The sequence below is a fragment of the Nomascus leucogenys genome, chromosome 5 (assembly GCF_006542625.1).
Source record: "Nomascus leucogenys isolate Asia chromosome 5, Asia_NLE_v1, whole genome shotgun sequence".
Taxonomy (NCBI): Eukaryota; Metazoa; Chordata; class Mammalia; order Primates; family Hylobatidae; genus Nomascus; species Nomascus leucogenys.
The window spans coordinates 49,126,798-49,153,804 of record NC_044385.1 but is presented as its reverse complement, the minus strand read 5'-3'; the positions used below and the strand labels follow the sequence as shown (position 1 = coordinate 49,153,804).

Here is a 27,007-nt window from a genome sequence, read left to right as displayed (position 1 = left end):
AAAAAGCTGGGCGAGGTGGCTCACATCTGTAATCCCAGCACTTTGGGAGGTAGCGGTGGGTGGATCACGAGGTCAGGAGATCGAGACCATCCTGGCTAACATGGTGAAACTCCGTCTCTACTGAAAATACAAAAAAATTACCCAGGCGTGGCAGCATGCGCCTGTAGTCCCAGCTACTTGGGAGCAGGCAGGAGAACTGCTTGAACCCAGGAAGCGGAGGTTGCAGTGAGCCAGGATCGCATCACTGCACTCCAGCCTGGGCGACACAGCAAGACTCCGTCTCAAAAAATAAATAAATAAAAATAAATAAAAAATGTTATAGTATAGATAGTAGAACACGATGTTTAGACCAGCAAATAAATACTGGAAAAAAAAATCAGAAAAGAATATTACTTATGAATTACATTATAATGATACCTCTTTCTCTTGTTATTTAAACATTTAAATATCAGATTGGGGGAGTATTTTAAAACCCAAATTTAAGTGCGAGTAGACAGAAAAAAATATAGAGGAAAGAAGGAAGGAGTGTGGTACGAAAAATCTATTAAAAATCCATTTGAAAATCACACAGGGCTGGGCGTGGTGTCTCACACCTGTAATCCCAGCACTTTGGGAGACTGAGGTGCAAGATTGCATCTCAAAAAAGAAAAAACAAAAGAACTCACATGCTTTTGATTAAAATTTTAGTTTCAAAAATTTGAAAGAATGAAAGATAACCAAAATAGAGTTTTATTTACACAGAAAATAACTCTCCCATTCTTAATAATCTTCTATCTCCCAAAATACAATACTACATTGCTCTACAGCAGTAATATAAAAGCGTTTTGGTTGATGAAATATTTTAATGGAGTGGGAGATCCTAAGGTCCAGAAACTTCAAGTTTCAGCTTGCTGCTGTAAAATCCCCTATTATCTGCCTCACGCCTGTAATCTCAGCACTTTGGGAGGCCGAGGCAGGTGGATCGTGAGGTCAGGAGTTTGAGACCAGCCTGGCCAATATGGTGAAATCCCGTCTCTACTAAAAATACAAAAACTAGCCCAGTGTGGTGGCACGCGCCTGTAGTCCCAGCTACTCGGGAGGCTGAGGCAGGAGAATTGTTTGAACCCAGGAGGCAGAGGTTGCAGTGAGCTAATTGCACCACTGCACTCCAGCCTGGGCAATAGAGGGAGACTCCATCTCAAAAAAACCAAACCAAGACAAAAAAAATCCCCTATCATCCCTTATTATCACAACTTGAATTTACCAAGGTTCTGAATAAGCTAACAACAGAAAGATGAATTAAAGAATGTCTTTTTTTTGTCTTTTTTTTGTCTTTTTTTTTTTTTTTTTGAGACAGCGTCTTACTCTGTCACTCAGGCTGGAGCATAGTGGCATGATCACAGCTCACGGCAGCCTTGACCTCCCAGGCTCAAGTGATCCTCCCACCTCAGCCTGAGTAGCTGGGACCACAGGTGCGCATCATCATGCCTAGCTAATTTTTTTGTTGTTTTTTGTAGAGACGGGGTTTCCCCATATTGCCCAGGCTGGTCTCAAACTCCTGGGCTCAAGAGATACACCCTCTTCAGTCTCCCAAAGTGGTGGAATTGAGTGAGCCACTGTGCTCAGTCAACTTTTAAAAAAAGAAAAAATATTGGAAATGCCGATGCCACATAAAATCATCCTATAGGTTAGTATTCGTAGCCCTTTTAACACCTTTACTCCTAAGTAATTGAAAGATCTCTTTCAAACTAAACATTTTTCCTCTGCATTCTCCAGCTCAGGTTCTGATATGCCTCATTGAGTGAGTGAGTGGGACTCCCTGGCTGAGATTCCCTTCTACAAACAGTGTTTGCTTTTTTTTTTTTTTTTTTTTTTTTTACACATGGAGAGTCTTTGCTTTTTAGGCACAATTAAAATAATCCCAGAAGACAGTGTGGCCTAGTGATTAAGAATGCAAACTATCAGGCCGGGTGCGGTGGCTTACACCTGTGATCCCAGCACACTGGGAGGCTGAGGTGGGCAGATCACGAGGTCAGGAGCTCGAGACCAGCTTGGCCAACATGGTGAAACCTCGTCTCTACTAAAAATACAAAAATTAGCCAGATGTGGTGGCAGATGCCTGTAATCCCAGCTACTCGGGAGGCTGAGGCAGAAGAATAGCTTGAAACTGGAAGGTGGAGGTTGCAGTGAGCTGAGATCGCACCACTGTACTCCAGCCTGGGCAACAAGAGTAAAATTCTGTCTCAAAAAAAAAAAAAAAAAGCTATTGGGCAGACTGCCTGGGGTTGAATCCTGACTCCACCACTTGCCAGTTGCGTGACCTTGGGAAAATTGTTTAACCGCTGTATGACTTACTTCCCTTGTGTTTAAGATGCGGCTAATCATATTACTTACCTTACAAAGTTGCTAAATATGTAAAGTGCTTACATATATACATATATTTGGCATATGGTAAACACTCATACAAATGCTAGTATTGGTTGTGATGATTAAGTGCCAGACAATTTAAGGCCAGCATTATTGTGCTTCTGGGTTTTTTGGGTTCAGCAATAGTTGTAATGACTACACTGGATCTGCAGGTGTCATGGGTTTAGCATTCCATGACTGTTTTCATATAGTCAGATAATAAAGTCAATACCAAGAATTTAAAAGATGAAGTCTTGACAGAGATTCTGAAGATGCTGTTAATATCAATATTGATATAATCAGAGGAACAGAGACAAGGAGATAAAATTTCAAATGAAGAGTCTCTGCCTAATTAAACAGGTTTATCTTTCCATCTCTTCAAAGGGTAACTTCCATCTTTTGAATTGTAAGAAATGCTCATGTTAGAAAAGATGTCCCAATAATTTTATTGTCTCCTCTTTATCCCCCCTACATTTTAACCAAAAATTCCTATGGTGGGAAAGTTATAGGATATAGAAGATCCTAAGTTTGCTTTGATAGGCTACTTTGCTTGCAGTGTATATGAAATTCTACAGAATTCAGCCACCAGGAAAACATGTTTCCATGGAAAAATGTTCTGTGTTCACCATATAATGCTAGGCTTACATCTCCTCACCCTGCCCTATCTTGGCTCCTTGGCTGCAAAAGGCCAAACTCCTGTCTCAAGCCATCATCTCCATTTGAAGTGGATTTGAAAAGATGATTAAAAAATAGTTTCATAAAGTGTCTTTTCCTAACTTCTTTTCTAAGAAGTTTCCAGGTATCTGGTTATATGAAATAGCCATTTATGTATAAGGGTTAGGCTCAATTTGAGTCAGTGAATGATTGAATGTCTGTACCTACCAAGGAACCTTACAATTTTAATTTGTAGGTAAAAGACAAATTAATGCAAATAGTGACAATTTTGTTTTTACCTTTCCTATATTAACACTTTTGTTTTTCTTGTCATATTGCTCTGGTAAGAACCTCTAGTACAGGGCCAGGCATGGTGGCTCACGCCTATAATCCCAACATTTTGAGAGGCTGAGGTGGGCAGACCACGGGGGTCAGGAGATCGAGACCATCCTGGCTAACACGGTGAAACCCCATCTCTACTGAAAATACAAAAAAATTAGCTGGGCATGGTGGCGGGTGCCTGTAGTCCCAGCTACTCGGGAGGCTGAGGCAGGAGAATGGCATGAACCCAGGAAGTGGAGCTTGCAGTGAGCCAGGATTGCACCAGTGCACTCTAGCCTGGGCGACAGAGTGAGACTCCATCTCAAAAAAAAAAAAAAAAAAGAACCTCTAGTATAATGTTCTAGTACAGTGATAATAAGCATCCTTCTCTTTCATTCTTAATCTTTCAGGGATAAATATTCAACACAATTAAGTATATTACTTGCTGTAAAATTTTTATAGATACCATTAATCAGATTAACTTTAATAGAAGAAATTCCCTTCATTTCCAATTTGCTAAGAGTGTTTTCTTTTTTATCATGAATGAGAGCTGCATTTTATTAAAATTTTTTTATCGATTGAAATGCTTATGTAATTTTTCCCTATATTCTGTTAATATGAACTACTTTGATTGATTTGAATTTTAAACCAAACTTTCAATCCTAGGATGTATGCTGTCACTATATAACATTACATATTTTAATATATATTGCTGGGTTTTATCTTGCATCTATAACCATGTAAGAGGTTTGCCTGTAAATTTTCCTTTCTTATAATATCTTTAGTTCAGGTTTTGGTATCAGTGTTATGCTATCCCGATAAAACAAGCTTAGGAAGTATCCTTTCTTCTTCTATGCTCTGGAAGAGTTGTGTTTAATGTCCTTTTACTATTTTGTTTTGGTTTTTTTAGAGATGGGGTCTTGCTATGTTGCCTAGGCTGGTCTGAAAGGATTCTCCTGCCATAGTCTCCTGAGCAGCTGGGAATACAGGTGCACATATACTGTACCCAGCTCCTCTTTTTAGTAACTATAAGATTGGTAGTGATATCCCCCTTTTCATTCTTGATATTGGTAATGTAGTTAATAGTGTTTTCAAAGAAACAAAATTTTCTGGTATTGCTATTTCTACCATATGTTTCCTATTTCAACAAATTCTCCTTCATTTTTCCTGCTTTCTACTGTAATTGGATTTAATTTGCTTTTCTTTTTCTTATTGAGATAAATATTTAGATTACTGATTTTTAGCTTTCTTACTTTCTATAATATTAGCATTCTAAGGCTATAAATCCTTCCTATGCATAGATTAAGCTACATCTCACAACTTTTGATAGATAATATTTTCATTATCCTTCTGCTAACAATATTTTTGAATTTTCATTGTAATCTCTTAATACATAGTAAACATTAAATTCCTCTTATGCTCTACTGATAGTTTCTCATCTTTTGTTATTAGAAACAATGTGGCAACAAATAGCATTATACAAATGTTCATTCATATGTAAGTTTATAGGATAAATTTCCAGAAGTGAAATTGCTGTGTCAAAAGTTAAATGCAGTAGTAATTTTGAAAGATATTGCTATATTATCTTTATAAAGATTGTACCAATTTATATTTTCATTAGCAATTTGTGAGACTGATTCTTACTGAAAGATTTTTAAATTGGAGAATTACCAAGTCAGAAGGCTCTCACTTAGGTATAGAGGATGGCTAGTAGTGTTTCTTAATTAACTGGGCTATGCCTGACTGGGGACATATTCATGGAAATCCATCCTTGAAGTCTCTTTAAGAATAGAGATACTGGGCCGGGCATGGTGGCTCACGCCTGTAATCCCAGCACTTTGGGACACCGAGGTAGGCAGATCACCTGAGGTAGGGAGACCATCCTGGCTAACACAGAGAAACCCCGTCTCTACTAAAAATACAAAAAATTAGCCAGGCGTGGTGGCACATGCCTGTAATCCCAGCTACTCGGGAGGCCAAGGCAGGAGAATCACTTGAACCCAGGAGGCAGAGGTTGCAGTGAACCAAGATTGCATCACTGCACTCCAGCCTGGGCAATAAGAGCAAAACTCCGTCCCCCCCCACCCCCCTCAAAAAAGAATAGATATATTGTGTTTTCATTTCAACATTAATCTTCATTAATAAAAACATTCTGAATCATAAGATATCTATAATTAAGTACTGCCATTGGATTTTGGTGCCTATATTTATAATAATTTTGGTACAAAGCAGTACTAAAAAGTAAAGGCCCAGAAAAGTAAATGGGTGCATACTTAAAAGCAAACTCTTATTTTCTCACCTCTTAAAATTGATGACTTCTGAGCTATGCATGTATGGGGCAGACTCCAAGCAGAATAAAGCTCCGCAATTCTTAGCTAATACATTACGGTTCTAGACAGAAGGGTGCTCACAGCAACATAGGAAATATTAACTATTCAGGAAATCTAATTGTTTCTTTCTCTTTCCTCCAATTTAAATGTCCTTAAATGTTTGGATGTTTAGGAAGGTCAGTTAACTTCACCATGATATTAGAGGCATGTCTTAAAATTTAAAAATCAGATTTTTTGTTAAGTGAAAGGTATTACAAATTACTGAGTTTTTACTTTTAGATAATATAATATGGTCTTAACACATTTTTGCAGCCTAGGTAGTGCTTTTTAACTATTCACCTCTACCATCCTGAGTAGCAGCCAAATATTTGCATTACTTTTTGACTCCTAAAACTATTCTGTTTCTGCTTTGTTGACACTCACTGCTTAGTATAAAAGGCTTATGCATGCCACCACTTGCAGGAATCCTCTCACCAAGGGAAAGGATTATCTAGCTTTTCTTTAAAAAACAAAATAAATTTATCCAAAGCAAATATCTGCCAATCTGTTATCACTCAGCCAATTCTGGTAGTCTTGGCACCCTTCTCATTAAAAACCCATGTCAGACCTGTCATCATGTATCATTCTCTTCATGACAAGTATTGGGGTGTAGCAATGGGCTCATAACCAATTAGGGCCAAGGAGATGATAATGAAAGTCCTGTAGGGGCTTTAGGGAAAAGTTTAAGAGGGACTACAAGAAAAATAAAATCTATTTTTTCTCTTGTCTTTATCTTTATGGAAGTGTGAGGTCTTACATTTCCTCACAGCTACTGGCTGAGGATGAAACCAACACAGAGAGGAAAGCAGAACTGGGAGAAACAGAGCTTGAATCACCAGATTAAGTACATCATCCTGTCCTATTTTCGATGTCCAATTATGTGAGCTAATAAATTCCCTTATTGTGAAAGTCTGTTTGAATTGGACTTTGAGTTACTTAGAGATACAAATAGTTAGCTTGGCTTTTAAGGTATACCAAAATCTGAACTCAACTTTCCAACCGTATTTCCCAGAACGCCAATTTATGCATGCATATTACAGACAACTTATTGTTTCCTACACGTGTGCTATACTTTCATAGTTCTGGGTGTTTGTTCATAGTTACTACTGCACAAAATGCCCACCCATCTACCCCTTCCCATCTCTACCTACCTAAATTCTATCCACCATCTTCTAAAGCCTAAAATAAAGCTTCCATAAAGTTTCCTCTGGTCTAAGAAGGCCATAGTCCCAGTGGTTAGCACAGAACAGGTACTCTTTGTAAGACAGATAAAAACTTGTTGAATCACATCAGATAATACTTGCAGTATGTAATTACTTTATAAGATTAATTTAGCTTCTGTTAATATAAAATTAGGTTCTAATCAACTTAAGGATAACTTAGCAAGGGCCACAGGGCTAAAAGAGATCTCAAAATAGTATCTAAAATATCTTTATAAGGAGAAAATTGACATTAAAAATAAAGCTGAATTAAGCAGAAGAACATTAAAAATAAGGCTGAATTAAACAGAGGAAGTTTGGGTTTACCAGTTGAATTCACGAAAGAATGCTGGTGAAGTATCTATTGCTTCAATAGGGTTGAACATGGGGGTGGGGCTATGTGTTGAAAGACAACCTACTCTACCATCTGCCCAGAATAGCTGGCATATTCTCTTCTCTTAGGAGACAGCCAGGAGGGGAGACCAAATGCTCCCTCAAGAGCAATCTACTTCTATTACTCTGATTGGTCACCATGGGATTAAAATATTAAAATGACTAATCCCCTAATATGGCAAAGGATTAAATACATTGAATACCAGTCCCCTTGAAATCAAATAAGAGGAGTGCTTGTGGGATTTAAATAAGTAAATACATATACACCAGAAATAAACCTTTACAATACCAATAGCTACCCAAATGAAAAACTAGCTAATTTTCAAGAAATGAGCATTCTTATTATCAATAATTCAGAATGTGCTCTTAAATAGAGAATATACTACCAAAATCCACAGTCAGATTTAAAAGCACTAGATGAAATTACACTTTCAAAAAAAAAGTAAAATACTTGGCAGCTGGCACCCCCTATACTGGAGTTGGAGCATTTGAATTTTTACGTCAAGACTCCAAAATGTGAGCTGACAAACAACATGGCTAAACCCTCAATTCAATTATGTCAAGACTGTGTAAGGAACTAAGCACCGAAGAAGATTCTGAAACAAACAGTTCCTGCTTTCAAATAGCTAATCATCTAGCAGAGGGAAAAGAAAAGTAACAACCAGAATATGATAAATATTGTGTGAGGATTTTAGAGAACTACTGCGTGAGTTTAAATGAAGGAATGTGTGTATTTACTTATGGCACAGGACATATAAAAGAGATATCACTTGAATTTGGCCTAAAAGAGTAAGAAGAATGCTATGGTTTGAATGTGTTAGTCTCTGAAACTCATGTTCAAACTTAATCTCCAATGTCAGTATTAAGAGGTGAGGCCTTTAAAAGGTGATTTGGTCATGAGTGTTCTGCTTTCATGAATAGATTAATCCATTCATGGATTAATGGATTAATGAGTTATCAAAGGAGTAGGTTAGTTATCACAAGAGTGAGTCTGTTCTAAAAGCCACTTTGGCTCTCAGTGCTCCTCTCTCACCCTGTGATGCCTTCTGCCATGTTATGAAGCAGCACAAGGCTCTCACCAGAAGCCAACCAGATGCAGCCACCTGATCTTGGACTTCCCAGCCTCCACAACTGTGAGAAAGAAACTTACATTCTTTATAAATTACACAGTCTCAGATATTTTATTAAAGCAACAGAAAATTAACTTAGATATAGGATTTTTTTACTTTGTTAAGTAACATACTCATATAATTTCCAAAAGTCAAAGCATACCACAGGGTAGACAACAAAAAATAATGGCCCTATACTTTCCTCCCTCAGACACCTGTTTCTCAGATGCAACCCCTCTGTTTCTTTTGCTGTTTATTTCCATATAGATTATAAATGTTTTAATAGCACTATTTCCAGATTATCCTATTTAAAATTTATTTGTTGGTTTCCTATTATGGCAGGTAAGGATTTGACTATCTTAAACCATTGTCCTCTTCTTCGGCTTCCTCCTTCTCCTCTCCTAGATAATTAAAAATTCCTTCTTGGGCTGGGTGCCGTGGCTCACGCCTGTAATCCCAGCACTTTGAGAGGCCAAGGCGGGTGGATCAGAAGTTTGAGACCAGCCTGGCCAAAATGGTGAAACTCCGTCTCTACTAAAAATATAAAAATTAGCTGAGCATGATGGCACGTGCCTGTAATCCCAGCTACGTGGGAGGCTGAGGCAGGAGAATCACTTGAACCCAGGAGGCAAAGGTTGCAGCAAGCTGAGATCATGCCACTGCACTGCAGCCTAGGCAACTAGAGAGAGACTCCATCTCAAAAAAAAAAAAAAAATTCCTTCTCAGTGCCAACTCTGTCTTTTGTAACTATGTCTATGATTATACCTATTAGTTTGTGTTCTATTTATTTTCTTATGTGCCTGTTTTGTCTAACAGACTGCGCTATTCTCAGCTTTACACCCAGTGTATAAATCAGTGCCTAGTCCTTAGCCTTAGCAGGAACTCAGGTTTGCTGAACAGAATTAAATTACAGTAATCTGTGAGCACAAAACTTTATGTGGTGCCATCTGTAAACAATCATCAATGTTCACGGACACTACCAGGGTTAGTGTGGCAAGAATAACTCAGAAATCCAGAAACTACTTGTTACAAAAAATAGATTTATGGACAAAAACAGAAATTGTCAAATTTAACATATCAGAATATCTCCCAGCATTCAATTCCTAGAAGTTTTACTTTGAGCCATTATCCTGAGCTAAGCTGTTAGGCCTAACAACATACTAAAATGTAATAGTTATAGCTTCCCCCTGGAACTGCTAGAACAGTTTAAAAAAGAAACCACTCAGTTATCTGAAAATAAATTTCAGAAACTCAAATATAAACTTTTACCTACTTTAATACAGGAAATAAACCAAGGCAGATATTTCCAAAGACTATACAGGTAGCAAACCTAGGGACATACCAGCAGATACTTTTGAGTGACTTTAAAGTTTGTGTAGATAGGAAGATGGCAAATACTTAGAACCTAGGCCACTGCTTCCCCTTCTCAGTCAAGGATAACTGAGCCCTCCTCTTGAGCCTTGTTCCTTGCAACAGTCAAGAGCCCTCAAAATGCCATTTGGAGATATAAACAATGAGATGGCATTTTTAGAACTGGAATTTATTATATCTTTATTAATTTTATATCCTTTGAGACACACAGTAAGATGCTTAACAAATGCTTGCTGATTGAGCAGAAGTGAACTCTCCAGTAAGCAAAATCTGACATTGGTTTCTCTGCTTAAGAGAATCACTATTACACTTTCCATGTGTCTAATGATGTTTTTAAACTTTTTATTTTGAAGTAATTTCAGACCCAAAGTTGTAAAAATAGTATAAAAATTCTCATATGCTTCACCCAGATTCCCCAAATGTTAATATTTCTCACATTTGCTTTACTTTATCATTCTGTCTATCCATATCTGTTTTTTCTGTCATTTTTTTCACTCAAATTTTGAGAATAAGTTAAATGAAAAGGTTAGACAAAAAGATCTAGGTAGTCCTTCCATTTCTCAGATTCAATGACTAAGTAAAAAATAAACAGCAATTATCACTTAGAATTATGTTTAACCATTGTCCAATTAAAATTAAAACCCTAGGAATTCTTGTATTTGGGGGCATAATATATTTCCAACAAAACTATATTAGAAAATAAGAGGTATTTTTGGAATAACAATGGCACTTTGCTAGACCTTAAGGAGACCTAAAAGTGAAAAAGACATGGTGAACCCCCAAAGAGTCAAGGAGGTGGGGAGAAAATTATTTATTTCCAATGCTTATTTCTACTTACCAAATTATAATATTTTCAAGATCATATTATATCCACATTCATCTATTGATCATAACCCAGTAAATTAGCTTTATCTGTTATTATTTTAGTTCTACGTATATAGGTTAATTTTTGATATCCAGGCTAAGTCTAGACTGGGCTAAGGGATTCCCAGAGAGCTGGTAAAACATTATTTCTAAGTGTGTCTGTGTGTGTGTTTCTGGAAGAGATTAGCATCTGAATTGATGAACTGAGTAAAGTGGACACTCCCTACCCCCCCATGTGGGAAGGCATCATTTAATCCACTGAGGGCTCAAAGAGAACAAAAAGGTGGAGGAAGGGCAAATTTACTCTCTCTGCTTGAGCTGGGCCATACATCTTCTCCTCCCCTTCAACATCGGTGCTCCTGGTTCCTGGGCTTTCAGATGGAGACTGGGACTTACACAGTTAGTACCCCAATTCTCAAGGCCTTTCGACTTGGACCAGGACTTACACCATCAGCTCCCCAGTTCTTCGGCTTTCAGATTTAGACTAGAACTGACAACATTGGCTCCCTTGGTTCTCAGTCCTTCAGGCTTGGACCAGAACGACACCACTGGCTTTCCCAGGCCTCCAGCTTACAGACAGCAGACTGTGAGACTCCTCAGCAGCCATAATCACATGAGCCAATTTCTCATAATAAATCTCTTTCTATATATCTTTATACAGATGATCCTTGACTTACAATGGGGTTACATTGTGATAAACCCATTGTAAGTCGAAAATGCATTTAATACACCTAACCTACTGAACATCATAGCTTAGCCTAGCATACCTTAAATGTGCTGAGAACACTTACATTAGACTACAGTTGGGCAATCATCTAACACAAAGCCTATTCTATAATAAAGTGTTTGATACTGCACACAGATGTGCATTTTGTAGAGATGATGGGATGTGAAAATAAAAAACACAATATCCAAAAAATACTGGCAACACAGTATACTGTGGAGTATTGGTTGTTTACCCTCATGATCATGTGGCTGACTGGGAGCTGCAGCTCACTGCCACTGCCCAGTATCTCCAGAGAGTATTGTACCACATATCACTAGCCTGGGAAAAGATCAAAATTCAAGATTCAAATTGTGGTATCTACTGAATGTCTATTACTTTCATACCATCATAAAGTCAAAAAATCATAAAGTTAACTACCTTAAGTCAGGGACCATCTATATGTCCTATTGATTCTGTTTCTCTGGAGAACCCTGACTTATTATGGTAACATAAAAAATTTCTTTCATGTGTACTTTTTCTAAATATCTGAAATTAGGCATATCTTCTAATTAGAGAATAGAAATTTTGCCTTATTTGTAAGGATGATTCACCTGATTCTTCAACATCATTACAGAAACACAGAATTTGATTCACAATATAGGTAAACCTCAGTTAAGACCACTTATTTCATGTCTCTATCCTGAATGGCATCAAACTGAAAAGTTTTTTTATTTTTTTCTTTTGAGACACGGTCTCACTCTGTCACCCAGGTTGGAATGCAGTGGTATGATCTTGGCTCACTGCAACCTCTGCCTCCTGTGCCTCCTGGGTTCAAGCGATTCTCCTGCCTCAGCCTCCCAAGTAGCTGAGATTAGACGCACATGTCACCATGCCCAGCTAATTTTTTTTTTTTTTTTTTTTTTTAGTAGAGATGGGATTTCACTATGTTGGCCAGGCTGATCTTGAACTCCTGACCCCAAGTGATCCATCCACCTTGGCCTCCCAAAGTGCTGGGATTACAGGCATGAGCCACCATACCCAGTCTGAAAAGTTTTATTAGTTTTTTTTTAAGGAAAGGGAGAAAACCTGCTGGTGTGGAAAATAAAAACTTTTAGGCAGTGAACATTAATAACAACAGCGAAGCAGAACTAAAAACTTGTTTAAATTTAATATGTAATTTTCCATTTTCCAACTGGTAGCTCTCAACAGTGACTGATGGCAAAAAACATATAGACTTTTCTAGGGAAAAGCAGGATATGGAGGCAAAGCAATAAAAAACAAGTGATGATAAGAAAAGCAGAAAAGAGGAAGAAAATTATTAGATAGCTGAAGTAGAGATGAAATTATCAATAATTATAAGCAATGGTAGAGAAAAGTCCTAGCATAAGAAAAACTAAAGATAGGACACTGTTTCCTTCTACTGGGGAAAAAAATGCAATTATTAGCTCAAAAATCCTTAAAGGCAATATTATCATTAGGTGAGTAATTTTGGGGCTGGGGCTGAGGGTGGCAAAGATCTGAATATATATCATTACTGTACCCAAGGGTGTATATCTTAGAGTTACTCACAGTTATTACAAAAAGTTGACCTAAAACTTGGTCCCCAATATGTTGAATAACTGATTTTTACTATATTAATTTTATTTTACTTTGTTCTAACTTTTATGTCAAAAAAGAATTATGTAAATTAAAATCTCTTAAAGCTCAGTTTTAAATTATGGATAAAACACTAGAATATGAAAATCTAGGCTATGTAATTTGAGTATTTCAATATCCTTGATTTAAAAGGGAAAAACCTATTTAGTATCTTATTAAATGGTATGCATGTGAAATGTGAGCTTATTAAATTTTTATACCTACCAGATGAAAATGCTTTTTTTGCAATTATTCAAACAAACCAAAATCCTAAATTCTGTGGGCAATTTCTTTTTTGAATTAGTTATTTTTAATTGAAGAATACATGAATATTGTAAAAAACACTCAAATAGTACGATGAAAAGTACGAGTCCCTCCCCAGAGGCCCCCACTGTCAACAGTTGAGCTCTAACCACATGGCAGCCACTATACTGCCTGCCCTTTTTTTGTGGGGCGGGGAAAGGAACAGCATTTATCGTTTAGACTTTTGTTTGAAGTGCTGCCTGCCAAATGTCCAATTAAATTATAGCCAATGCATTATTACACTGATTTTAAGATGTCTCCCAATTTCAGAGATGTTAATATGTGATAAAACACATATCTCTATTGTGTGGTTTTCAGAGCTTAATTCTGGTATCTATGGTGTGACATTATCTCTATGAAATGGGCTTTAAATACCATTTTTATAACGCTCAAATACAAGAAAGATCATTAGAAAATCATCCCAAATCCACTTAAGCGTATTAGACTGAGGGGAACAACTGCAATTTGAAGTAGGGTGGAAAGAGGACATTTGAGCAGGCCTGAAGGCAGTGAGGGCGATCTTCATACAGATTTCCAAGGGAAGACTTTTCATGGAGGAGGAAACAGTCAGTAGGAACATGAAGTAGGAATACATCTGGGATGTTCAGTAACAGCAAGAAAGCCAGTATAGACACAGGGGTATGACTAAGGAGTAGAAGGAAGAGGTCAAATAAGGCCTTAGATACCACTGTAAGACTTCAGGGGTTTTTAGATGGGAAGCCATATGGAATACTGAGCCTAGCACTGACACAATTTGACTTTTAAAAGGAGCACTCTGGATACTATGTTGGAATTCTCCAGGGGACAAAGGTAAAAATAGGATGACACATTAGGAGGTTATGTAGTAATCTAGGAGCAGGATAGAGGTGATAGTGGCTAGGACCAGGGTGAAAAGAAGTGGTCAGGGGATATGTATTTAAATTTAGAGGCAAAAAGATTTCCTGACTGAGTGGATGTAGAATATGAGAGAAAAAGAGGAGCCATGGACGACCGACCCCAAGGCTTCTGATCTGAGTGACAGGAAGGACAGAGGCTGCTATCAATAATGAGATGGTAAAGGTTATGAAGGAGTATCTATTTTTAGGAAAATCCACAGTTCAGTTTGAGAGAGTGTTACGGGAAAGGGGTCCTGATCCAGCCCTCCAGAGAGGATTTTTGGATCTCATGCAAGAATTCAGGGTGAGTCCACAGACTAAAGTGAAAGCAAGTCTATTAAGAAAGTAGAGGAATAAAAGAATGGCTACTCCATAGACAGGGCAGCCTTGACGGCTGCTGGTTGCCCATTTTTATGGTTATTTCTTGATTATATGGTAAACAAGGGGTGGATTATTCAGGCCTCCTCTTTCAGACCATATAAGGTAACTTCCTGACATTTCCATGGCATTTGTAAACTGTCATGGCGCTGGCAGGAGTGTAGCAGTGAGGAAAGCCAGAGGTCACTCCTGTTCCCATCTTGATTTTGGTGGGTTTCAGCCAGCTTCTTTACTGCAACCTGTTTTATCAGGAAGGTCTCTATGACCTGTATCTTGTGCCATATCCTCTTATCCTATGACTTAGAATGCCTTAACCAGCTGGGAACGCAACCCAGTAGGTCTCAGCCTTATTTTACCCAGCCTCTACTCAAGATGGAGTTACTCTGGTTCAAATGCCTCTGACGAGAGGACTATTAGACATACTAGGGAAGGAGTCAAGCACTCAGAAATAAAAATCTGTTTAGTATATTCCTTTGAAGAATACATATTTTTAATGCTCTCTACTCATAACAAAAAATAATACGCAATATTTTATTTAGTCATCCCTCTACTAATGGACATTTAGATTATTTCTAATTTGTTACTCTTACAAACTATCTTGCAGTAATATCCTGTCTTTCTCTAGGTTATATAGCCCCAAGTAGAATTGCTATGTCATAGATAATTTAAAATATTGCTAAACTGCTCTTCAGATTGGCTGCATCGATTTGTGTGTGTTAATTTCCCTAAAAGCTCACCAATATTTGACATTGATGAGTAAAAAATAGTATTTTGCCCTGTTTTGCATTTCCCTGATCTTTTCATATATTTTTATTTCTATAAATAATGAAAAGTCTTTGTGTCTTTTGTATATTTTTCTTCTGGATTTTAAATATTATTATTGATTTGTAAAAACTGTTGAGCTGTTTACATATATAGTCATGTGCCACACGACATTTCAGTCAACGACGGACTGCATATATAACAATGGTTCCCGTAGATTATAATAGAGCTGAAAAATTCCTGTTGCCTAGTGATGTCATAGTCATTGTAATGCCACAGCACAATTACTTTATTTTTAAAATAAATTTAGTGTAGCCTATGTGTACAGTGTTTATAAAGTCTACAGTAGTATAGGGTAATATCCTAGGCCTTCACATTCACTCATCACTCACTGACTCACTCAGAGCAACTCCCAGTCCTACTAGCTCCATATATGGTAGGTATATCATTTTAAGAATCCTTTATACCGCCTGGGCACGGTGGCTCACACCTGTAACCCTAGCACTTTGGGAGGCCAAGGTGGGTGGATCACTTGAGCCCAGGAGTTCAAGATCAGCTTGGACAACATGGTAAAGCCCCATCTCTACTAAAAATACAAAAATTACCTGAGCATGGTGGCGCATGCCTATAATCCCAGCTACCCGGGAGGCTGAGGTGGGAGAATCGCTTGAGCTCAGGAGGTGAGGTTGCAGTAAGCTAAGATTGAGCCACTGCACTCCAGCCTGAGCAACAGAGAGAGAGACACTGTCTCAAAAAAAAAAACCCCAAAACTTTTATACTGTATTTTTACTGTATCTTTTCTATGTTTAGATATGTTTAGATACACAAATACTTACCATTGTATTCCAATTGCCTACAGTCTTCACTACAGTAATATGATGTACAGGTCTGCAGCCTAGGAGCAAAAGGCTATGCCATATAGCCTAGGTGTGTAGTAGGTTATACCATCTAGGTTTGTCTAAGTATACTCTATGATGTTCGTACAATGATGAAATCACCTAATTTCACATTTCTCAGAAGGTATCCCCGTCATTAACTGACACATGACTGTATACTCAATACTTATTTTTGTTATGTGCATTTCAAACACTTTATTGTGTCTCTTGAACACTCTAGTTTTTAGGTTTTTTTTTTAATTGGACATTTTACTTTTATTCACTTATTTTTATTATTATTATTTTTTTGAGACAGAGTCTCACTCTGTCACCCAGGCTGGAGTGCAGTGGCGCTATTTCAGCTCACTGCAACCTCTGCCTCCTGGGTTCAAGCAATTCTCATGCCTCAGCCTGCCGAGTAGCTGGGATTACAGGCGCTCACCACCATATCAGCTAATTTTTTGTAGTTTTAGTACAGATGGGGTCACCACATAGGCCAGGCTGGTCTCAAACTCTTGACCTCAAGGGATCTGCCTGCCTCAGGCCTCCCAAAGTGCTGGGATTACAGGCGTGAACTACCATGCCCAGCCTAGTTTTTAGTTTTGATGTACTCATATTTATCTTTTCCTTAATGATTTATGACTTCTGATTTCTGGGTCTTGTAAGGAAGGGCTACCCTACTTGAAGACATTAAGAGTCTCCTATATTTTCTTCAAATACTTTATTTTTTTTTTTTTAAAGAAACCCTGTTTCACTATGTTGCCCAGGCTAGCCTCAAACCCCTGGGCTCAAGCGATCCTTCTGAGTAGCTAGGAATACAGGCATGGGCCATTGCACCCACCCAAATACTTTAGGGTCCCATTATTGTTGCTGAGATAAAATCCACCTGGAATTTATTTTGGTATATGGTATAGAGTAAAATTCTAACTTTTCCTCCCGTATTGTGAATCAACAGTCCCAAAGCCATTTATTGGATAGTTTGTCCTTTCTCCATTGATAGGAAAGGGCTACTCAATCATAACGTGAGTTCACAAATAAATCTAGACCTGAACTTTCTAATCTCTCCATTGATGTGGACTTCCTCCTATAACTACACTGTTTTAATTACATTAGTGTAACTAAACTTGACATCTAGTAGGAAGAACTCCTTTGTTTTGTTCATCTTCAAAACTATCTTAGCTATTCGTTTATCTTGACTCTCTCAAATGAATTTTAGAACCAAATTTTTGTCCAGTGGCTTGAAAAACCATCCCGAATTCTGTTTGGAATTACGTTAAATTTATAGGTTAATCTGGAAGAACTGTCATCTTTATAATATTGAGTCTTCCCCTCTATGAACACAAGTATTATCTTTCTATATATTCAGGTCTTTCGTGTTTTTACATTTTAGAGAATGAAATATTTACAAATGACATTATATGATGTCTGAGGCTTGCTTCAAAATAATCCACTGGGGTCTGAAAATAACGTAGAGGAAATAACATTGACCATAAGTTGGTAATTGTCGAGGGGGTGTGATGTGCACATGAGATTTCATTTACAAGTCTGAAATTTTCTGTAATAAAAAGATTTTGAAGGAATAACTATTTCTGAAATTACAGCCCCTAAAATGTATAAAAACTCATGACTTTGTTTTGTTGTCTTAGGGAGTAAGGGTAAAAGCAGAAAGAAAGACCAAAATGATACATTAATCAAAAATACATACAGGTTTAGGCATAAAATTACGAAATATTATTCTCTGTTTTTAAGTGTTGGTAATTTTTCTCATAAATAACTTTTCCCTCATCTCTTTGACAATAATTCCCACTGTACAGATATAATTTTAATAATACTCTGCAAACTAATGTAGGCTGTGTATGTGCCCAGTCATGGAAATTGCTAGATCACAGAGTATGTGCATTTTCACCTTAATAAGTATAGTCAACCAGCTCTCAAAGTGGTCACAGTAGATTATAATCTCATTAGCAATATATATGAGATCACCTTTTCCCATATCGGTGTCAAAGTCACCATCTTTGATTTTTCCAAATCTGATTGGCTTGAAATGGTATATCATTTCTTTTATCAATCATAAATACCCTAAAGCAAATATGTCAAAATGTTAATGTTTGTTTACTCTTGCTAGACAGCATATGTATCTTTAAAAAATATTAATATTTCTTTTCTAAATTAATTCCCCCTCCCCAAATTAAAATAAGTTAGTTCCCGAAGTTCATACTTGAATGCCTTCTCCCAAGCAACCAAACTCCTAATCAAGTTACACATGAAAACAACATCTCTGCTTTTAGTAATCTATCTATGCCACTACACTTATGGTTATGTCTTTTCTCAAGATTTTAAACACGAAAAGATAAGCTACTTCTGCACAAGGATCATTTTCTCTAACTCATTGTCCTAATTGAAGTGAAACAGACATTTATATCAAGGACAGACGTTACTTTTGCCTTTACCCCTATAAATACTCTCCCTGTAATTAAAATCTAATCATGCTTTATTCTCCTATTAACCACTGAACAGCAGTGCACTGTGCCCACTACTTGCTTAGCAGGAATAAGCTGTCTTTCAGTTTGATAGAAATAAAAAGAGGAGAGGAGGAGGAAAAAGTTCTTTACTCTCAGATGCTTCCCTTAGGTAAGTCTTAGTTCTTTTAAAATAAGCATTACTTTTGAAAAAGTTCAATAATGTAGTTGTATGCATGCTAATAAAAAATATTTACCTAGTTAATAAATAATATTGGTAAGAAATGAATTTTTTAAAAATTCATTTTTAAATTCATCTTTTCTCTTAAAGTAATAAATGGCTGAGATCCAATATATGGAGAATGCTATTTATAAACACCAGACTTATCAATAATCTATCATTCCTTATATATCTTAATAATGGTGCTTTATATTTACAAAGTGCTTTTGTTTTTTAAAAGTCTTTTTTTTTTTTTGAGACAGAGTCTTGATCTGTTGCTCAGGCTGGAGTACAGTGGCATGATCTCGGCTCACCACAACCTCCATCTGCCAGGTTCAAGCGATTCTCCCGTGTCAGACTCCTGAGTAGTACACCACACCTAGCTAATTTTTGTATTTTTGGTAGAGACGGGGTTTCACCATGTTGGCCAGGCTGATCTTGAACTCCTGGCCTCAAGTGATCTGCCCATCTCGGCCTCCCAAAGTGCTGGGATTACAGACACGAGCCACCATGCACAGCCTAAAAGACTCTTTAATCTGTACATCATTTGCATCTCACAACAATGCATCCACCAAAGTCAGGGCAACTTCTAGCCACCAGAGTTCCAGCATTAGCAAAGTTGCCTGGGCACTTAATCACCATTTGCCACAAATTTTCTGAGGAATATGCTCTAAATGCATGCCCTAAAAGTTCAATTTTTGAAACACAGCAATACCACCTATTTGTAAGATAGGCTCTAGTATACAACTCTGCCACAAATGTTTACTTTCTCATCTATGTGGTATTTTAAGTACTTCAGTAGTATTTTATATAAAAATAACGTGTATTTTATGGTGTTTCATATATAACATGTCATCTCTTCTAGAAATCCTAAAAACCAACATAAGCCTGAGTAGTAAATTAATGGAGAAAACTGCTATTGGAAGAAATAAACAGTTTCAGAGTATTTAAAATAAGTTATTACATTCTTATGCTTTTTTCCTAAGTGTCAGTACAGAAATTTCGAATCAAGAAAAATATTCTGCTCCACATTCTGGCAATCTAGATATTCTTTTTCTATTTAAAGAATTTTTTTTTTTTTAAAAAAGAACTTATTAACACAGTATGAAGGGAGTTACTCTGTGGGAAAACGTCACTTTTGCTCAGAGATCTCCATATACTTGCTTGTCACATTATGGTCCAATGAGGTACAGAACAGGTAGTGGAATTTATTTGGTAGCTTGGACTATAATTTATAAGAAGTGAAAGTAAATGTATTATAGAAAAATAAAATCTAGCCAGGTGTGGTGGCAGGTGCCTGTAAACCCAGCTATTTGTGAGGCTGAGGCAGGAGAATTGCTTGAACCCGAGAGGCAGAGGTTGCAGTGAGCCGAGATTGTGCCACTGCATTCCAGCCTGAGTGACACAGCGAGACTCTGTCTTGAAATAAATAAATAAATAGACAAACCACTGATTAATGTTAAATAAATTATGCTAACTATATTGTTTCCCAAGTGAATTCTGATGGTAAGGAATGCTATCGCATAACAATGTAATATCCCAGCCACCCAGAGCCACATTTTGTGGCTCTCGGCAGACACCAAGATGTACTATCTAGGAGAGGACAGTTACTGCCCTCTATGAAATCTACCTAAAATATAATAAAAGTATCTCAAATATATAGAAACTTATTATAGATTTAATACTTATGAATTGTTAACCTTTCTCTTAATCTGTACTTTCAACTGGGAGTTTCTCTTATAATTGTTTCATGGCCGGGCGCGGTGGCTCACGCCTGTAATCCCAACACTTTGGGAGGCCAAGGTGGGCGGATCACCTGAGGTCGGGAGTTCGAGACCAGCCTGACCAACATGGAGAAACTCCATCTCTACTAAAAATACAAAATTAGCCGGGCGTGGTGGCGCATGCCTACTGTAATCCCAGCTACTCAGGAGGCTAAGGCAGGAGAATCGCTTGAACCTGGGAGGCGGAGGTTACGGTGAGTCGAGATCACACCATTGCACTCCAGCCTGAGCAACAAGAGCAAAATAAAATGCCATCTCATAAAAAAAAAAAAAGTGTTTAATTACTACTACCTATGAATTTGTTTTGATTTGATCTATAACTGCCTTTTAAGTGGTACTAATGTTCTAGGACTTATCTATGTTAGCTTTTTTTTTTTTTTTTAAATTACAGAACTCTAGGCTTCTCATGCTTGTCAGCTCTATAGATAACATTTTACCAACTACATTATTTCTTTTAAAATGGAGAAATTAAAATACATGAAATATCTTAAGTGGGATCTAATAAAAGCTGAGCAGGATGGATTAATTACTTTCTGACTGTCATATGTCACATTTCCCAAGATTACACTAAAAAACTAGCAACAGGCCAGGTGCATGGCTAAAGCATTTTGGAAGGCCGAGGCTGGCAGATCACTTGAAGTCAGGAGTTCGAGACCAGCCTGGCCAACATGGTGAAACCCAGCCTCTACTAATAATACAAAAATTAGCCAGGCATAGTGGCATGTGCCTGTAATCCCAGCTACTCGGGAGGCTGAGGCAGAAGAATTGCTTGAGCCCAGGAGGTGGAAATTGCAGTGCCCACTGCACTCTAGCCTGGGCGACAGAGTGAAGCCGTGTCTCAAAAAAAACAAACTAGCAATAGTACTGACTTGCCGAGCTATATACCAAAATCACTAAGTGACCACTTCAATTAAATTCTCAAGAATGAGGGCTGCTTTATTTATTTATCTTTTTTAAGTCTGCTAAGACAACAACAAATCCTTTCTACATCATGTGAAACAAAATTGGCTGGTACCATATGGCTTAATAGTTCTAGAGTTCTGGAGAAATTATGCTTAATGGCAGGAAAAAAAAAAACCTTCATGAATAGTTTTTCAAATCTCCCTATAGGTGAAGATAAGCAAGCCAACACTAAACAAAACTACTATTTTTTAGTGAACTTTATAGTTTCCAGACAACCTTTTCCTACGCTTTGGGCATCCACTCCCCACTTTAAGCAGTTGATACTACCCAGTTTTTCTTGCCAACCTCCTCACATTACAAGAGAAAGGGATCTAATCCCAATTATTTATATTATTAACATTTGTATATACAATGTGATTTCTAATGCTGCATTTAAAAACTTTTATTGAAACACCTTGTCCTTGTTTAAAATTTTTAAAATATAACCAAATGAACAAAAAGTCTGAATTAAAACCATTCTTTCTTTCCCTATGCCCCATGGTGTCCTGTTGGCCAAAAACAATACATGAGAAGTCACTCTATAGTTGATAGAGACTATTCCTGGGAGCTGCTAAAGACATGGCCCATATCCCCTCTCACAAGCTTCTTGCAAAACCACAGTACTATCCTGACACCAGGACACCTCTGTTCTTTCTTGCTGTTTTCATTTGCTCTCCATTTCTGAACACAGGTACTTCCTCTCCTCTAATATTGGTTAGACAATAATCTTGATTAAATCCTGGGAAGAAAAGAAAAGTATATCTCCTCACTTGTCCTTGGTAGTTGCCATGGGTTGAGGTCTTTCACATGGAAACATAGTAAGGCTAAAAGGCCTATAAAGTGATCAAAACCAAACAGGCCTTATCATGAAGCCTATGCTTCATACAAATACCTGTCATATTTATATAAACTCCTTAAAAAAACTACATTAAAAAAACAAGAAGCTAGCATAGATATTCAATAAATGTTTTTGCTACTGTTGTTTATGCAAATGACATATTAAAATGTTAAAAATTTAGAAGTGTAAGTCATAGCTAAATTACCAATTTAATCATTCAGAAAATCTTATGTGGATTAATGATTTAAAAACAAATTCAATTTCTATCACAGGTGTGTGAACCAGAGCAACTCTATCTTGAATACGGGCTGGGTAAAATGAGGCTGAGACCTACTCGGCTGCATTCCCAGATAATTAAGGCATTCTAAGTCACAGGATGAGACAAGAGGTCAGCACAAAATACAGGTCATAAAGATCTTGCTAATAAAACAGGTTGCAGTAAAGAAACCAGCTAAAAACCACCAAAAGCAAGATGGCCACGAGAGTGACCTTTGGTCATCCTCACTGTTATGCTCCCACCAGCACCATCACAGTTTACAAATACCATGGCAACATCAGGAAGTTACCCTATATAGTCTAAAAAGGAAAGGCATGAGGCCGGGCACGGTGGCTCACACCTGTAATCCCAGCATTTTGGGAGGCCGAGGCGGAAGGATCATGAGGTCAGGAGTTCAAGACCATCCTGGCGAACACAGTGAAACCCCGTCTCTGCTAAAAATACAAAAAATTAGCCGGGCGTGGTGGCGGGTGCCTGTAGTCCCAGCTACTCAGGAGGCTGAGGCAGGAGAATGGCGTGAACCCGGGAGGCGGAGCTTGCAGTGAGCCGAGATCACGCCACTGCACTCCAGCCTGGGCCACAGAGCGAGACTCCATCTCAAAAAAAAAAAGGAAAGGCATGAATAATCCACCCATTATTTAGCATATCATCAAGAAAGAACCATAAAAATGGGCAACCAGTAGCCCCCGGGGCTGTTCTGTCTATGGAGTGGCCACTCTTTTATTCCTTTACTTTCCTGATAAACTTGCTTTCACTTTACAGACTCGCCCTGAATTCTTTCTTGCTCAAGATCCAAGAACCTTCTCTTGGGGTCTGGATCAGGACCCCTTTTCTGTTATATCTCTGTTAATACATACCTTCTTAACCCAAGTGAGTATGTATTTATCCTTGATGTTTGCCCTTTAAGTTAACTTTTACTCAAAAGTGTCAGACAACCGAATAATCATAGTGCCTCTAGAATATTACTTTTAGAGATCTTTATAACTGAGCGAAATACCTACTTCAAATGATATTTTAATATTAAAAATGCAGCATAACAATGAACTTGAGCCAACAATTTCTACTGTATGATTAAAAACTAAATATTAAGACATTCATACTGTCCTGAGGTAGTATTGTTGGATACATACTGAGTACTAATATAGAATTCTCACCTGTAATGTACATGTGTGACTGTTGGTTTCCTGTATCCAAGTATCCAAGTTTGAATATCTATAGGTTCAGCTTTGGGATAAGCTATCGTTGTATCTATTATCCACTGGAGGCCTTTTGATTTGCTGTCTGAGAACAAAGAAAAAAAGACTTAAAATTAAATCAACTTTTATATTATCTGCAGCAAATAACATAGATTACTTGACCAGTATAAGGTATATCAATATACCTTTTGCTTTAAGAAAAATTCTAAGGATGAACTTTGGTGCTCCTGTTCTATAATGCTCTTCAGAAGAAATTAAGCATTACTTATGTTATAAAATGGATGAACCTCGAAACAAAGAACACTATTATCTACTGGACATGCACCATTCAAGTATCTGATACAATTATGCGCTATGAAGGTCTAATTTATATTTAACACTCCTATAAAAAACTAACCTATGAAAAGGTCAGAAGCTAAACTCACATCACAGAAACAAAAAACAGACTTCGAAACAAAACAAAATCATTCACTAAATATAATATAAACACCAAGATTTGTGATACTGAGGATGGGCATTAATAAATATTGGAACATGGCAACAAAATTAAGCATTCTTTATGTACACATTTTGTTGCTGCTCTTGTTTAAGACAAAACAGGCTGGGTGCGGTAGCTCATGCCTATAATCCCAGAACTTTGGAAGGTAGAGGTGGGTGGATCACCTGAGGTCAGGAATTCAAGACTGGCCTGAACAGTGCGGTGAAACCCCATTTCTACTAAAAATACAAAAAATTAGCCGGGTATGGTGGTGCATGCCTGTAGTCCCAGCTGCTTGGGAGGCTGAGGCAGGGCAATTGCTTGAACCCAGGAGGTGGAGGTTGCAGTGAGCCAAGATCGCCACCACTGCACTCCAGCCTGGGCACAAGAGCAAAACTCCGTCTCAAAAAAATAAAGAAATAAATAAACATAAAAAATTGGCCGGGTGCAGTGGATCACGCCTGTAATCCCAGCACTTTGGGAGGCCAAGGCCGGCGGATCACCTGAGGTAGGAAGTTCGAGACCAGTCTAACTAACATGGAGAAACCCTGTCTCTACTAAAAATACAAAATTAGCCAGGCGTCGTAGCGCATGCCTGTAATCCCAGCTACTCGGGAGGCTGAGGCAGGAGAATCGCTTGAACCCAGGAGGTGGAGGCTGTAGTGAGCTGAGATTGCACCATTGCACTCCAGCCTGGGCAACAAGAGCGAAACTTCGTCTCAAAAAAATAAAATACGTAAAAAATAATAAATAAATAAATAAATAAAGCAAAATATCTCCCTCAGTTTTAGCAAGAGTTACATACACACAAAGCAATAAAGCTTCCTGCCCTTTGGAAGGTACAACTGGTGACTACTGTTGTAGAGAGGGGATGGTAAGTTCTGCTAAGTTTCATCCTTTGCACACTGTTTTTATCCCAGCATGGGGTACAAAGGTGAGCGAGAACTGAGAAGTGAAACATCACAGAGGATACTGATGGCCAGACTTTAGAGTATAATGGTCCATTCTTTATTTGAAGTATGTGAGAAATCCCTAAAAAAAGAAAACTCATTTTCAAGCATAAGTCCAAATGTGCATTAGGAATCAACGATATATTACTTTTGTATGCCAAATAATTTAAAACTGGCCTTAAATTCTGTAAAGATTTTAGAACATTGTGAAGGAGAAAAATATACTTATAAAACAAGTAAAAAAATTAATTTTTAAATAACATATTGCTAAATGAACGGAGTTTATGTAAAGAAACACACTTTAACAAGCTACCAATGATATACATGCTGAAATGTTTAGGAGTAAAGTATACTAATGAAGCTTATTTTTAGACATATTAAAAAATGAAACAACCAAGATGGATTAATGGATAGATAGAAGGATGAAGAGACAATCCAGTCAGTCAGCTCACAGATATCCACTGCAAAATTCTTTGAACTCTTATGTATGTTTGAAAATTTTTATAATTAAATGATGAGAAAAAACACCAAAATTCAGTTTAATATCTGTTAAATCATGTGATAACAAAAATACTAATCCTTTTAAAGTTAATCAGACAGAACTTAATTTTGGTATATATGTATGCATCACATATTAAACACAAAGGCATGGTTTGCGTATGCATGGAATAAAATGCTAGTGAATATAAACGCAAAAGAAAATAAAATGCAAAATACCAAAATATGGAAAAGAAAATAATAAAATATAGGTAAAACTAGTTTTCAGGTACACTTATAATTTTTCTTCTAAACAGGTAGAATGAAAAACTTTAAGGTAGGATTAAAAAATAAACTACTCTGCTTTAGTTATAAACATAAACTAGTTCTCTCTAAAAGAAAACAACCATTTTTCTTCACTATTATGCAATCAGTATAACAACTGTGCCTACATTTGAGATCTAGACCACCACAGGGTATTGACTGGGTGGAACTATTTTAAAACAGCAGTCTTTATTAGTGCAACTAATCCTGTTTGGAAGACATTTGCCTTCAAGCTTTGGCTTGGCTGCCATTGCCACAGTGTCTCTCCAGCAGTGAAACTATTCTGAACTTTCCTTTTCTATTCAAACTCTTTCAATTTGTCTTTTTAATAGATGATGAAAGATTAAGAGAGCTGACTGCCAAGCAGCTGCTTGGGAAAAACAAATAAAAGGAAAACTCAGTTAAATCTGAGTTAAATCACAGACATTATTTCTATGTCTGGTCCTGATTGCCACTTAAAAACACATTGTTTCTGAGGGCTAATCATTTCAATTCTTATTTTATTTAAAGAATATGAAAAGAAATAGCAAAATACTGCAAAGGAAACAGGCCTAGTGAATGCCTTTCAGCTTTCTAACTTATAATCAAACTTTCACAGTAGTATCTTAGATAACTTGTTCAAAACAGTCTCCATGCTATGGGCACAAATATCTTCTGCAAAACTTTGTAATTTACCAGGCTATCTGCAAGATAGTTGCATCTTTGAGTATGATTTGCTTTTTCCTGGTGAGAAGGTAATACATACACATTATTTTTAAAACTGGAAAATTCAGAAAGGCATTAATAAATAGAGAAAAATAATCCATAATGTTACAACTCAGAAAAGCAATCACTGCTAACATTTTTGGTGTCTTTCCTTTCAC

General features: G+C 37.3%; 1 protein-coding gene across 3 annotated transcripts in view; it reads right to left on the bottom strand.

The window, feature by feature from the left end:
* LPGAT1 (lysophosphatidylglycerol acyltransferase 1) overlaps positions 1–27,007 on the bottom strand; it is a 92,902-nt gene that overhangs the window by 11,567 nt on the left and 54,328 nt on the right. For all 3 annotated transcript variants that reach the window (XM_030813049.1, XM_030813050.1, XM_012506814.2), the window contains one exon: positions 23,874–24,000. In XM_030813049.1, the coding sequence (XP_030668909.1) occupies positions 23,874–24,000 (127 nt within the window). The remainder of the gene's footprint in view (positions 1–23,873; positions 24,001–27,007) is intronic.